Raw genomic sequence first — 16,057 nt, 5'->3', positions numbered from 1 at the left:
GTGTGCAAAATGTTTACTGAAAAACAGAGCCGGTCCAAGAAGGTTTTTGGCCCTTAGTTGAATCTCATTTGGGACCCCATTTCAGTTCACATATATTAAAAAGAAAAAAAAAAAAGAGGTGTTTTAATGCAGATCCAGTAGTTTTGCGAAGTATCAGTGGCCAAAAGTGTTAAAATCAAAAACAAAACAAAAAAACTGTTAAATCTATCAATCTATTTATGGAATTAAAAAAAAAATCGTCATAAAAATAAATGTATTTATATTTTAATAAATCAATACAAAAAGTCTAATGTTGTACTAATATTAGATTTTTTTCTAGGTTTCATTCCATCATAAAATAATTATTATGAAAAATAATAATAATAGTTAATTAAATATAGCTAATTTAGAGCTTTGTTAAAAAAAAAGGGGAAGTAAAAAAGAGAGCACTGTCTGTGATAGGTATCAATGATTTTTTAAATAAATAAAAAAATAGAATTTTACAGGCTCCTAACATCAAATTAACACAATCTTTAAATTATTGACTAACTAAATGATTTCATTTGCAGCTGATTTTATTTATTTATGTAATTTTGATTTATTTATTATGTATAAAATACACATTTTCTAAATTAGTGTTGTTTTGAATTGTGGCACTTTTGGCCCTTGATAAAAAAAGCTATTTTTTTTATGTATTAGTTTGCAGTTATGTTGAAATGTGACTCCAGCATAAACTCAAATAGCAGAAATCATTGATATAATTCTCAGAATATTAATATACAGTATGACTAAAATCTTTTCCTGTGTCTAAACAGATTTTACATTGTTTAAAATATTCTTTTGAATTGTAACCATAATTTTGAAGTTCTGAGTTGTGCTTGAGCGCCCCCTGCTGGACCAGGGGCCCCAAGCAGCAGCTTGTTTTTTTTTTCTTTGGGCCGGCTCTGGATTCATAACCCGTGTTGCTCTGATGGTACCTTTAAAAAGAAATATCTGTACCAATATCTGGTCTGTAAAGATATGTGATGTTGAACTTCTGTAAATGATCATTTATTTCTGTGTCGGGTATATATATGTTTAGGGCTTTTCCTTAATTTTTAGCTGTTTACAGTTTAACTGTAACCACTTTAAATTTCTACATGATGTCTCCATCCTCTATGCTAAAGCTGGATCTGCGGCTCGAGTCGACAGACGCCTCGGGAGACATTGCAGACAGCAGTGGGTCCCCCCCCATAGGGGACAAAGGCTCGTCCATCATCAAGAAGCTCAGCTCGCCTCTTCTCCCCTGGACGTCCAGTCCGCCCAGGTCGCCCAGCCCTGACATGCCGTCTGAGAATCCAGGTATCCCGTCGCACAAGTCCAGCGACTGGGCAAAGTCAAAGGGCTGGGAGCTGCCCACCGCGGGGTACTGGATGGGCTGTTGGGGTGGGAGGTGCTGTGGCATTGGTGGCAGCTGCCGGGGCTGAGGCTGGAGCTGGTTCTGGGGATGCATGTGGGGCTGGGGGAGGAAGTGGTGCTGTTGGGGCTGAGCCTGGTTGTGGGGTAGGTGCTGAGGCTGGTGGAGGGCTTGCTGCTGAGCATGAGAAAAGTTCTGCTCTGGACTGGTCTCTTGTTTAATGTAAGCAGGCATCATTTCACCGGGGTTCAGGCCGGATGGGGAGGTACTTGGCAGGCCATGCAGCCGAGCTTGCATCTCTAACTCCTGTTAACGGCAGAATCAAATGTCATCCCAACTTTCTCCATTTTTTTTTGTTAAATATATTTCTGTTGGTGATTTACCTGGATGCGCATCAAAAGCTGCTTGTTGGCCATCTCCATCCTTTTGAAGTTATTCTCCACCTCTCTGGACCTCTGCACGTCCTTCTGCATTCGTTTGATATACTCTACAGACGCCCGCAGTATAGTACCTTTGTTCCAACGCACGTCACTACAAAAAGAAAAAAATACAAACTAATGGTCAGCTGATGTCTTCTGGATCCACAGGTACCTCTGATTAACTTTGAATATCCTTAAAAAGTCTTTTTATTTGTGTATTTCCATTAAAAAAGACTGAAACTTATGTCAATCTGTATTACCCCCCTTATTTCCATACATTTATTGTCCATATAATGTAAAGTATATGCACTTTTTTTGCTTCCAGCTGAAGTTTAGAACCTGAGAGCTGGCATTATATTCCTGAATTGGCTTTGCTTTAAACTGCAATTGTACCTGTTGTTGCTTTTTCTACCGTTTTGATTTAAATGCCAGTCAAATTTTATTAAAACTTAAATAAAAGCAAATGCAACTGTTTTCTATCAATTGCAATCAATTAACCAGACGATGCCAAGCACAGACGCATCATGAAAGTATAGGGCATTATACGTTAACAGAGATGTACTTGTAATTCAGTCTTTATGTGAAATCTTGAAATTATATGTACTTACTATAACAATGTCATCAATACATGTACATCATCAATTTAGCACTTTTGGCACATCTGTGTTATTATGCTCCATTAACACATTAATTTTGTAGAGATGCATTTGTATAATATGTCATATTACATGATTTTTAGACCTCATGGACATCTTTTTTTTTCATAAGTTACAGCAATCTACTGATTCTATGAAACAGCAAGTGTGTGTCCAAGTGATGAATTTATCCTTATTTTAAAAGTGTAGGTAGGTTCCCACTGGGAAATAACACTGGGACCAAGTAGCACTAAATTGGTGACTTAGTAACGACACCGTCAAGGAACGCTATGGACAGAGGAAACATTAAAAAGTAAATTATTCTTATTTCAACCGTTGCGTATATTAGCTGTGACATATGAATCAAGATGCTATGACCAAAAAATTTGATTGACAGATGACCTTTGATATATGATTGGCCGAATTTAGGTGTATGGACTGCATAAGATAACATAAAAAAAAAAAAACACACGCACATTTTAAGACAGGATTTTTTTTTTTTTTATATAGAAATGTTCAAAATTTTGGGAAAATATAATCTGATAAAAAGTACATTTATATGCATGTTTAAGCCAGAATGATTTGATATTTAAGTATGATTTCCCTACGACTTTAAGCCCCCCTGAAAATGAGAACATCATCGTTGTTTGATGCTGTAGCGCACGTATTGTTTACATTGCGACCATAAGGCAGCTGGTGGCTTCACTCCACCAACGGGCTATCAGCAATCCAGTGAATAAATTGAGGTCAGTGGTCGTGGTTAGTAACCTTAGCAAATCATCTTGAGGCCAATAGCTGTTCTCTTCAAGAACTTAATTGTGATTTCATATCCAAAATTCATCATCTGATACAAGAAAAAAATGCTTAACTGTAGCTGAAAACTGATTAGCACTGTAAATGTGTTCAACTATAAACCAGAGCTTATTCACGTTAGCTAACGTTAGCTTAGCTCATATGAAGTTTCAAATTTAACAATAATTTTATAGCATATTGCTTCTTCTGTCAAAACATATTCATGACTGTGTTAACTATGGTATTTTATAATGACTTAACATAACTAAATTTGAACTCTTTGTGCAAATAGCTATTAGCCCGAGGATGCTTTGGTAACATTGTAAGCCACAAGAAAAAAGTGGAGGTGGGATTATGTGAAAAGTACCGGTAGCCAATCACAGCCAATGACATTTACTTTGTCAGGTTGGTTCCATCCTCAAAGTGACAAACGTTAACATAAGTGTACAGAAACAGATCAAAACCTGTAGGAGAGGATCTACAGGCGCGTAAAAAAAACGAGAGAGCAGAGAAGGAGCATGAACTCATACTGGGGACATACTGGGCGTCTCATGGTTTTAAATATGCACACATGAAACAATCAAAATGCACATGGAGAGTAGTTTATGTGCGTTTGTTTTTGGTGAAACTGTATGAGGGGCTGCTCAGTGAAGCAGCGGGTAGCACTGCCTCTTTGCAGCAAGGAGGTTCTGGGTTTCATTCTCGGAACCATCTTTCTGCATGGTGTTTGCATGTTTTCCCTGAGCATGTGTGGGATCGCTCCAGGTACTCCAGCTTCCTGCCACAGTCAAAAATCATGACTGTTAGGTTAATTGGCTTCTCTAAATTCTCCTTAGGTGTGAATGTGTGCGTGAATGGTTGTTTGTCCTGTTTGTCTCAGTTTTTCCCTGCGATGAACTGGTGACCGGTCCAGGGTGGACCCCGCCTCTTGCTCGTAGATAGCTTGAGATGCAGTGTTGGGAAAGTTCTCTTTCTACGTGAACTAGTTCAAAGTTCAGTTCACACATTTTAAAATGAACTAGTTCAGTTCATAGTTCATAATTCAAAATTTTGAACTAAGTTCACAGTTCCAAAAAATGAACTAGTTCAGTTCTTTTTTTCCATATATTGCTCAATTACACCATAGCCTACTGTAGAACCACAGACAGCAATTATTTTATCAGTTGTAACACTGAAACTGTGCGTCAGATTTCATCTTCATATCCAGTTTTGAATCCTTATCCAACCAGGGTTTACATTAGCATTGAGGGGACAGCATTTCCCCATTGCTGCTTTAATGCTTTGTTGCTGTAAATTCACTTCACACTAATAGCAGCTGCAGCTTTCACCCCTACAGTATATTCTCAAAAACATCAGTAAAAATGTGCTGCTTGAATGGTGTTTTTTATGAGGAATTATTAAAAGAAAAACAGGAAAGTAGTCTTTAAGGTGCAAATGTTTTTTTTAATTTTAATAATTTTTTCAATTTGAAATTCCATTTCAGTACATACTAAAAAGGAATACTGGAATCCTGGAAAATTATACCAGGCAGGTTTAACAAACAAGTTACATGAATAGTAAAACCCTTAAGAAGATTTTACTAACACAAACTGAGGGACCAGGCTGAGGTAGGAATTTAAGGTTACTGAAGTGCGGATTTTTTTACTGAAAGCCGGCGGGCAAAGTTTGCAGCGAAATGTAAGATTGTTGCCCACATCCTCACCGACCACCTGGTCATAAACTTGTTTTAAGTGATCATACTGCTGCTTTTTCTCATCCACGGTTGCCTCCATGCTGCATTTTGTTTTGATGACGCACGCGGCTGTAGGCTACGACGCTGGTAGCTGGTGTTGCCAGATTGGGTGTTTTTCCCGCTACATATGAAGGCCTGTTTACGGTGTGATTTAGCCGGGGTTTCGCCTGGAGGACTCTATAGAAATCTGGCAACCTATTGAACGGAGTTGAACTGAGAGAGCGTGCCGTTCACAGACACCAGAATGAACGAGTTCACAATAACGTTCATCAGGCAGTAATGCAGTACGTTCAGTTCACGTTCGCCCAAAATATGAATGAGTTCATGAACTTTCGTTCAATGAACGTGTTCAGGCACAACACTGTTGAGATGGGCACCAACATCCCTCGCAACCCCGCTTGGGATAAGCGTGACAGAAAATTGATGGATGCTTGTAAACTTTTCATAAAATGCTATACTTTGAAATGCACATAAAAAAAAATTATGAAAACCTGTCTTTAAAAAAAAACAACTTTTTCTTTTTTTAATATAAAACTCAGACATGTTCCAATTAGTTATCATCGCCTGAAGGTTTCCCTATACAGGGAGGGTGTCGGAGGCTAGTCAACAAACTGCCCGATGACTCTGTAGGTCATACCATGACATCCTTTAATAAAGAATCCTTGTTTATTGGTCTTTTGTTTTACGTTAAAATCTTTAGAAGCTGAACATTGGAAAATACATCAGTGTGTGTGTGATGAATCAAACATTAGAAATTAAAAAAGTATCAAGATGTGCCCTTAAAGCATAGAGGAGGCAAAAGGAACTTACAGATCATTGGTTTTAGGAATCATGGTGCCCAGTTCTTTGATTCGATCATTAATGTTGAATCTCCTTCTTCTTTCAACTATCAAAGTGCAAAGAGGAAAAAATATTAAGCAAAATAATTAGTGCAGGTAACAATCTGAACCTGATGCAATGAGAAAGTCTTTGCATTTTGGAGGAATAATATATGTATATAAAAAGACGACAAATACACACACTCAAATGTTGTGTCACACTATCCTTGTGGGGACCTTCCATTGACTTCCCACTTATTTCTAATCCCTAACCATAACCCTTGACCTACACCTAACCATTACCAACACATTCCTAAACCTAAACCTCATACCTTAGTTCTAAACCTTACCCCCACCCTAAGAACAGAACTTCTCCTCATGGGGACCAGTCATTAGTCCCCATAAGTACCTATAAGTCCCCAAGATGTAGCATATTCCTGGGAAAGTGTCCCTACCAGGTAACAAAGACAAGGTCACACACACCTACTCACACAAATAAGATCACACACAGTCACAGGCAATTACTCTTTAAGTGCCAGAACAGCAGAAATGGTCAAGTTAACTATCCACCCACTAGTTGCTCTCAGTTAGCTAGATCAGCACAAAGCTGAGGAAAACTGGATGCCCGTCTGTGCCGGGGGAGGATAAACTTACTTAGATTGTGGTTGTCTTTCTTCTGTCTCTCCTTGGCCAGCGCACGGGCTTCTGCGTCTTTGCAAAAACAAAAAGAAATCAGCTGAAGGCTGATACAAAGAAATAAAAGAGCAGATAACCAGCCCACATCACAGAGCGATGTTTAACAACCAAATTTAAAGATTTAAAATAAGAAATCTTATTGTTTAACTCAAATGTCCCGCACCTGACAGTTCGCGTTTGATGGTCAAGTTGGCGGGACAAGAGTTACTCGTCATTGCGATGGCCGGCGCCTTCATCCCAGGGCCTGTGTAGACGTCCAGGTGGCTGCTGGAGAGTGGGAGCTGGGAAGGTTACACAAGAAAAGAAAAAACATGTACACTTTAAAAAGAAGAAAAAAAGTCTACACACTGTATTCACTAACGGCTCAAAGTGTTTCGCTTAACAAAAACTATTGATCAGAAATCACCACGATAAATTAAGCTTTAGGTTAACAAATTCAAAACAACATCACTATTTCAGGTTATAGTGCACAATTACAAGTGAGGTTTGAATTGAATTTAAATAGTCTCAATCTGCTCTTCTTTCTTTAAAGTCTGTTATTCCTCAAAGAGAAATCATTCACAGCTTCACACACCTTGTAAACTACTTTCATAAAGTCAGGGTTCCTGTTTATTGTGCTGTAAAATGCGAACAGCAGCGGATAATGCAACAACATGACACCTTGATAGCACCTTGCCAAAATGTGCAGCAATGATTGACAATCCTGTTATCTACCTTATCTGCCTTTATGGCTGGATCCCTCCTCTGCCTTCCTCTGCAACTGAATTTACACCTGAAAAGTGCTCCAAACTCCAGTATCTTGCACTTTAGACGCTGTATAACAACGGAAATTTAGCCCTGTGAGGACAGTTAAAAAGAGCTGATTTGCCTTTAATTGTGCAGGTCATGGAGTTGATGAGTTTTCGGCTCGTTGATGAGACTTGCCGCGCTGCACCGGAGCAGTAGCGATGAATGCGGCGCTGCTAATGAGGCCTGACAGATAAAGAGCTCTAAGGGAAAGATAACTTAATCTGCAAGCTACTGTGTGAGCTGCAAGATCAAACACATCCACAGACGGAAACATAAACAGAGACTTTACAAGTTTTCATTACTAATATGAACAACAGACTTCTTAGGTTCTTAGATATTTAAGCTGTTTAGGTGTGAAAAATGTATAAAGTCATTATCCGAACCCGGATTTGGCAGCATTATTCAACAGTGAGGCTATTCATTTATAGGGAAATCTGATCCTTTTTAGGGTTAATGTTTAAAACAAATCAGTACATCATCAAAAGTGATAAAATCCCAATAAAAGGACTTTTATTTGGTTTCACCGGGTCATGTTAACATTGTTTTTGCTGACAAGAAATAACCTAGAAAACCCAGGTTCCATCTCCACGCTTCTGCACTCCAAGCATCTTTGATGGGACAACCTCAGAGTCCCTTTGTGTAATTAAAGGGTGACCTCAGCGTCACTGCGTCGCTCTCTGACTTTTAAAGCGTTTTCTCTGCGCCTGGTATTCAGTGGCTAAACTTTACAAGATTCCAGGAATTCCAAGGAATTTGCCGTCTTAATCCCCGTCGGGATTAGCAGGTGAATTTTACTTGCTGTTCTGACATTAAAGGGGAATAAAGAAGAGGGGGGGTGGGGGCAGCTGGACTAACTTACTGATATGCAGTTTCAACCTCATGCTCCTACAGCCATCTTTTGAAACACTCTGTCCTGAAATTGATTTGTGTGTGCTGGTCAATCTAATCACAGCGCAGCACAGACTCATGCACAAAGACAAAGTTTAAGTGATTAAACCAATCAACCACACAGAGCAGCACGAGATAAAGCCAAAGCAGCATATGTGGGCTTCCCTCTCTCTACACATCAGTAAGCTGGGTTGAATATGCACATAGAATCTGAGTCGATTTTAATTCAAATTGGACTGCAAAACCCAACAATGTCAGATAAAAGGATACCCTTGACTAAACAGAAGCAAAAAGTAAAAAAAGATTAGGTTAGTAGTTTGCAACCATTTTTTTTTTGTCTGTTATGATTAAAGATGGAAAAGCTGCAGCATCTTTGCTATCTGAAGTTTAAACTTTGAACAACTAAGAGCTTGCTTCCTCTGATCCAAATCAAAGTCACGTTAAAGCAGCCAGGGAGCTTATATCTTACCAGCTGAATCTGTTCTCCTTCAATAACTTCCACAATGGCATACGTCTTATTCATCTCCTTCATCCTACACTCCTCTGCTTATAAAGGCCGAGGGGGCTTTCTTCTTCTTCTCTCCAGGGCTGGGGCAGCACATGCAGCACTCTGTGTCACACGCCTTCCCCTGCTGCTGCTGAGAGAATGACCTCAGCGGAGCTCCTGCTCGTCTTCTACCTCCGTTCTCCACCAAACAGAGGTGAACTTTCCCCCAACTGGACTTTCAGCCTGTTTTCCCTTCAGCATAAATCGTCCTCATCGCCCCCACCCACATCCACCCCCCCCAATCCTTTTTTTTTTCTCCCCCACCTCCCTCTCTCTGAATGTCTTGTAAACAAGTTGAACTCTAACTGGTGGTGGCTTAATTGTTAATTTTCTGAGTTTGCTCTCTCGGACACAAAGCGAGGCACAGTCCTCGGCCTCTGCATGTCTTCCCTGCTGCTTCTAACTGTGTCCGACACGGTTTAGGGTTGGAATGTTTAGTGTTTAAGCCAATTATACACTTTGTTTTGTGCACTTCACTTTGTTTGTCTATGTGGTTCTGTTTATGGCTCCACAAAGACATAACCGATTGGACACTGCGAGTACATGCAGAATGGAGAAATGGATTTGGAGTTACATTCAATGTTTGCTTTGAGGCATTAACTCACTGTGGTTTAATTAATAGATGAGCTTAATAATTACCAATAATAGGAGCAAATACTAGCGATATAAGCTATTGTAGCAAACAATGAAAAGTCACCTTATTTGTACTGATGGCTCGCTTGGTATTTACGACTAAATGACTTGTTTATTGGGCCTATATAAGTCCTAAAAGTCTGGAGGAGCAATTAAGTTTTTTATGAAAAAAATTACATTTTATTGTCCAATCTTTTTTTCCCCCCTTCCATTCATCTCAGTAAGCTTGGAATGAAAGGAAAGAGAAAAAAACTCTTTAAAATCTGTCTTAATTCAATCCACAAAAGAGTTTTAAACAAAACAAACATTTAAAAAATATCCTTCTTATTCTTCATTTCATAGCTATGGCACCTGACAGACATGCCTTATAAAAATTCCTCTTTTAGCCTAGTCATTTTTTCAAGTTAGATTGAACTCCAACTGCGTTAAAAACATGCATCCACATCATTTTAGGTTTTATCTTAGTCTGTTAATTAGAACTACTTTGACTGAGACACTTATAATCACATCTTTGAGCTTTAATCTTTTCTTTTCAAGATTGTCTTTTATATCAACTTTTCATCAAAAATAACCGATGTAGCGCAGCACTTCTACAGCATGATGCTACCACCACTATGTATAACCCTTAGTAGTACAGATAGTACAGTGATGCTCAGTGGTAGTTTTCTGCAATAATCCTTTGTGCATGAAACTCAAAAATGTCCAGGTTTGCCATCAAAGACTGGTTGGATGTAAAATGAGATTACAATGAAGGCAGAATTCTGTCAGTAGTGCACACACATAAAAAATACTGACACAAGCGGTTTTATTTAAAGCACACACATGTGAACTACTCTTAACACACATTTTAAAGAGGTCATAGAATGATTCTATAGGGTATTTGGTGCTGGTCCTTAAGGTCTCTGAATAGGGTGTGTAGCATTGGTTTGGCTAAAAATGGCATATTTGCTGTTCTATGAGCCCTAATGCAAGCCTGGTTAAAAGGCCTAGAATGAAACGACAGGGTTTCTTCCTTTTATGGTATGATCATGAATATTTAGATGAGCTGTGTGCTGATTGGTTGATTTACAACGAGCGAAGCTGAGGAGCAAAGACGCATCATAGCAACAAGCACTCACTCACTGAAACATCAAACTGTTGATATGGTAGCGTGACCAGACGTCCTCCTTTTCCTGGACATGTTCTACTTTTCATACCTATAAAAATGTCCGGGGGGAATTTCAAAATTGTCTGGGATTTTAGTCGACTACAGTACAGCATGTAGTCGAAACACACCGGGCATTTGAACTGATCCGTGAGCTCCAAGTCTGGTCCGGGAGCCCCGGCGGATGGGGGCAGTGAGCCAGCAGGGGACGGAGCGAGGAACCCAACCTGGTGACGGTAGCCTGGACACCGGCAGTCCCGTATCTTTCCCTGCCTGCATTCCTGGCCCCCAGTCCCCCTCGTCCGGCTGAGGACGGGAGGCTCATTGGTCTCTACTGAGATCCGGTCCAGTCAGCAGCTCAGCAGTCGACACTTCATACACGAGTTGACGTCAACTCGGGGCTTCGTTTGGATTCGCCCGTTTTATGGTGGAAGTTTAGAATTGTGAGATTTGCAGAGAAAGGAGGTGTTGATGGGGTTTGAACTTCTCTCTATGTCCATTTCACCCACTGAACTATTGTTATTCATCTGTGACAATGTAAATTCGGTTTTGCATTCTATGATCCCTTTAAACATTCATGTCAACTTTTAACAGGGTTGAACCCTAGCGCGCAACTAGGAAGAAAATGTTACGGTTTCAACAGGGATTTCCTAAAAATTAGCCAATCAGAGGCAGTTTACTTTCTCATGTTGATTCCATCCACAAAGAGGTAAAATGCTTCATGACAAGAGAGAAGAGTGCAGAGAAGGAGCACAGACTCATGCTGGTAACATATTGGGGGCCTCATGGTACAACTGCAGGCATAAAACGTTCAAAATTCGAGTTGAGAAAATTGTCTACATATGTGTTTTTATTACACATAAACACTTCTGGCACAAATCTGACCTAAAGATCTCAAATAACTTTGACAATGTTTAAGTCATTTATCTTCTCTAAAAAGTTGGTTGCAGGGGATTTCATTTAGACGTAGCAAAGAAAAGGGGTTAGGATAAAATGTGCTACAATTTCTTGTTGATTTGTAAAACAATCTGTAAAATACACAGTTTTTCATACCACCTCTGTTTATATATAACTTTAAATCTCAATAAAGCACATAGAAATCTGTGGTTGTAATTCAACAGAAAATGGAAAGCTTTAGGACTAATGGCTACTTTTGATGTAATTTCATATGTAAAGACAAGTTGCCATAAACAGAAAAGAAAAAAACGATGTCTTTACAGCTAGAAAAATCACCAATTACAAAAGTGCCTCATAAGGTTTTACAGCCTGTAGAGCCAGCAATGCACTCAATCCTTTACATCCAGGTTAACTGGATGCAAAGTACAGGCACTGTATAAAATACCATGAAAAAAAGTAATTATTTATTTTCAAGAGGCTTTCTCTCCACTCACAGTGTTTGACATCTGGACAGGGTCCATGTATCCTGGAACATCATCATAGCTGGACTGCAAACTTATAATGTCGTCAATAACCTCATCCATCTGCAAAAGAAAATAAAATTACAAAATAATACTTCTTACGATGGTTCAACAGACCAATTTTCAAAAATACGAACCACTGCTAAACCTATAAAAACGTTTATAGATCCTACTTTATAACGTCTAGAATCAAAATGCAGTAAAATATTCAAATATTCAGAAGGTAGAACTCTGAAACCACTTGTTTTATATTCATTTTACTGAAGCTTTAAACCCTGAAACCATTTAGAAACTTTTTTCAGCCATTAAGATATTTTCTTTTACAGAGAAAAAAAGAAAAAAAGAGGAATTGCAGAGCCGAAGGAAGAGTGTTGGTCAAAGTCTCCCAGGTTCAAAGGCCCCTACATTCTGCTGTTTCTCTGTCACTTTTTAAGCTGTAATTACTGCAAGAAGGCCATTATGGAGCATTTAAATTCCACTAATTGCCTCTCTCAGTTAGTTGCCACTTTCTTCTGACTCACCGACAGTTCCTTCTCAAAGTGCTGCTCCTTTCCACTAAAGAACCATTAAAAGATTACGATCCTTGCATAAAAAAAAAGAAAAATCATGCTTCTTTTGGGATAATTTTCAACCCTTGTAATTTGTTATATTGGCACAATTAAGCTGTATTACAGGATATTTGTGTTGGGCCCCAGCAAATCAAGCTTTAAAAGAAGACCATGAACCTAATGTTTATGGGTTTATGTTGATCCCACAGTCTGCCCTGCACGCTTCCAGGCACCATACCTCCTTCTCGTGGTTGGAGCCAATGTTAAGCATGGCCATTGGGCTGTTGGGGGCGCTGTTGCCAGACATGAGCTGCTCCTTACGCATGTGTGGAGAGTGGAGAGGTGGAGGCGCAGATGCCGAACTCACAGCAGGTCCCATGTTTTTGGGAGGAGATGGCGGCATGAGCCCTGCTACTGAGTGAACCGTCTGGGGACAACAGAGAAAGTGGATGTTGAAGATGAGCATAAAAATACACTTACAACCTCTAGCCATGCTTTAACTTCTGTGCAATGAATATATGAGTCATACAGTGAATTTCATAAAAAAAGTTTACTCCTATTAGAACTTTTTCACAAACAAAAAAACAAAAAAAATCTCTTATGTGTTGTTAGATATTTGTTGTAATAGACCAAAACAAAAATAGTGCATCCATGTGAGGCATTAGCTAAACTTATTTAGTTATGAAGCTTCTAAAAAAAAGAAAACCTGAGGATATCAGCCAATAGGGTAGAGAGAAAGTTTTGAAAAATTTAGGACTAGAACTCACAGAGCACTCGATCAATCACCAACAAATGGATAGAGAATGGCATAACTGCAAACCTAGAGGATTAATTAGGGTATCAGCTAGAAGGCCCACAGTCTACCTTTAAAGGTTAAGCCTACTTTTAATACATTTCCTTTTTGATAAAGCTTATAGTGGCTCAGGTTATTCTAAGCTATCTTTATATAGTTATGCTGCTATAGGCTTATGATGCCGGAGGACATAGGAACCCCTTTTCATCATTCTATTTCTTTTCTCCAGTTCTGCAGTATTTATTCGTAACCTCCAGCATTATGTTCTCTCTGCTTTTTCGCTTCATAGTAACTTTAACTGGTCTGGTCTATGAACTGTAATGGAGGGTAAACAGCTGGCCTCTAAGGAAGTGAAGAAAGCCACAAGAGCTCCCATTTAAAGTTCACTAGAGGACAGCAAATATGTGGCACAGGAAGCACTGCAGCTTTCGCAAACCATTCACTCAGTGGGAAATAAAATCATACACAGTGTATACATTCCATATTCTTGTAAATAAACATTTTTGAATACCATTTATCCAGTGTACCACTGGTTGTTTATCTATCTAGTACTAAAAAAGGTATAAATACTTTTGGAAGTCACTCTGCTCAGCAGGGCAGTCAACAGCCAACAATACCTGTTTGTTGGCATAAGTGGTTGAAAGGTATTCCTTCACTTGCTGTCTCCGTGACTGGCGGATATGATAGTCTGTTGGATTTTCAAGGTGAGTTTGCACCTGAATAAATCAAAACAGAAAAAAAGAAACAGTTTTGATTATTAAAGACATTTTACTTACTTTAGGATCCAAAAGTCTAAAAAAACAAAATAATAACAATTTCACATTAACAGAGCTGCTTTAACTGAGCTTAGGACAGGCTTGTTTTTATAAATAAATTTGTTTTAAAAATTTCTTTACAAATTTTGCTCAATGAAATACAGAAGCCTGTTAGCTCAGAACTGTTTAATGCTAATATTCCTGTTTATCCCCATAATTCTGTGTGGTCAGACACCTCTTTTTTCCTTCGGGATATAATGAAGTACTTTTGAATAAAGTGATATGATTCCACAGCAGCTTTAAGGAGGTGATGTCTACAGAGGCACAGCTGCTCCAAATCCTCATGTTAAGGCTGATTTATACTCAGAAACCAGGTTGTCTGCATGTGTTGCAGTTAACGCAAATGTGCCCCCACCCCCTCCGCAGACACTCTGCTGCACCTCTCCAAAATTGTAGGTGACCGCAGACAGGAGGCCTCTGATGGGTCAAACCTACATCTGCTCTACAGTATGCGTATTTCCTGCTTGGTACCTTACCAGCTTGGTTTGCTTGTATTACCGCGTTTGCGGAAAAGGACTCATGAAGATTGACCACCTAGAAGAGCGAGGGACGCGAGAACGCTGGGACCCTTTTTCCACCTTGATCCCCGCTCTTTTTCGCTCTCACGTCCCTCTATTGTCTTATAAACTTGCCCCCACTACATCACCGCCTCAGCCGTATCTAGACCCACAGCTAGTTCATGATTGTCCCTCTTGCGTTGTGGCGTGAAATAACATAGTGCAGACCATGCTTCAATATTGGGCATAAATCAAAAATATCTGGGACAAGCTCACTGCTACACACTGCTGCCGGAGGATAACCAGCCCTTTAGGCTACACAGACCAATGGGCCAGCCTCATACCTCCATGTGAAAGGCCAGAGCTAAGTACGGAGCTTCACACTCCTCTTTTTATCCACTTCAATAACCAAGAGCTGGATGGCATCAGAAGAACCGGTATCATTTCAGGGAATACATGTTCCTGCTACTACAAAACAGAGTTATTGCTGATCTCATCGGATCCATTCCCCCATTGGAATGCATTTTACATGCCCTTATCTTTGGCATCAATATTATATTCACTTTTGGAATACAGTGATGCTTTTTCAGGCTGCATTGATAATAAAGCAACTCTAAAATTGTTTTAAATACAACAACATGGTGCCAATACTTGAATATAATGTGGCTTTCCTCTACTTTTATGCAACCCCACTCATATTTGACCACCTGTAAGAGAACGCATGCAATATTTTGCAGCCATGTGGTCATTCCATGTTGGAAATATGATCAAAATATACTGTACATGTAGAACAGAATTCCTTTAACTCTGTTGGTTTCCATTAAATTAGCTAATTTAATGCATAATCCACAACGTTTCAAAGACATTAGGGTCTATACCATTCTAGAAAAATTATATTAGCCACTTTAGCCAGTACCAGACTTAGTTTCTTTTTTTTTTTTAAAGGAGCTGCATGTATTATTATATATGCATATATCACCAGCATGAGTGCTGGTGATATATGCGGGGCCTCATGGGGGTCTCATGGTGTTGGATCTGCATGCATAAAACATGGAGAATAGTTCACATGCGTTTTGTTTTAAATACAATCAGCTGTATGAGTATTTATTACACGTGTGTACTTTTGGCTGAATTCGGACTGCATACATCACAGACTCCACGCAAAATCTTTGTCTAGTCCAACAAAAGGTTACACATTGGAGCCTTGTTGATGAGGATTAAGACCGGAGTAAACATTAGAAAAACTCAGATCTGCCATGGGAATGTTCCTCTTTTTGCTAAAAAGATAAAATGACTGATTCAGGAGAACTTCAGTATTTATAACTGAAGATGAAATTACGCATCTAAACTAAAGACGTGCAGTCACAGCTGCAGGCTGCTGTACTTTTTACCTTCTCCCATGTTTTGTACAACACTGGTGTCATCTCAACTTGCAGCCAAAGGGGGGCAAACATCAGCAAAAACTCTAGGATTTGCTCTACACCTCCTTAAAGTTGGTGGTTCCAACACATCATTAAA

At 39.3% G+C, this 16,057-nt stretch overlaps 1 protein-coding gene across 5 annotated transcripts in view; it reads right to left on the bottom strand.

Moving 5' to 3' along the window:
- Positions 1 to 386: 386 nt before the first annotated feature.
- tfeb (transcription factor EB) overlaps positions 387 to 16,057 on the bottom strand; it is a 58,748-nt gene continuing 43,077 nt past the window's right edge. For 3 of the 5 annotated variants that reach the window (XM_015372428.1, XM_015372429.1, XM_015372430.1), the window contains 8 exons: positions 13,845 to 13,943; positions 12,673 to 12,861; positions 11,860 to 11,949; positions 6,631 to 6,748; positions 6,426 to 6,482; positions 5,764 to 5,839; positions 1,759 to 1,906; positions 1,115 to 1,681 (listed from right to left, as the gene is read on the bottom strand). In XM_015372428.1, coding sequence (XP_015227914.1) covers positions 1,115 to 1,681; positions 1,759 to 1,906; positions 5,764 to 5,839; positions 6,426 to 6,482; positions 6,631 to 6,748; positions 11,860 to 11,949; positions 12,673 to 12,861; positions 13,845 to 13,943 — 1,344 coding nt within the window. Of the gene's footprint in view, positions 1,682 to 1,758; positions 1,907 to 5,763; positions 5,840 to 6,425; positions 6,483 to 6,630; positions 6,749 to 11,859; positions 11,950 to 12,672; positions 12,862 to 13,844; positions 13,944 to 16,057 lie in introns of all 5 variants that reach the window. The other 2 variants (XM_015372427.1, XM_015372431.1) reach the window with 2 other exon arrangements.

The sequence above is a fragment of the Cyprinodon variegatus genome, unplaced genomic scaffold (assembly GCF_000732505.1).
Source record: "Cyprinodon variegatus isolate N-32 unplaced genomic scaffold, C_variegatus-1.0 Scaffold72, whole genome shotgun sequence".
Classification (NCBI taxonomy): domain Eukaryota; kingdom Metazoa; phylum Chordata; class Actinopteri; order Cyprinodontiformes; family Cyprinodontidae; genus Cyprinodon; species Cyprinodon variegatus.
This window is presented reverse-complemented; position numbering and strand designations above follow the sequence as displayed.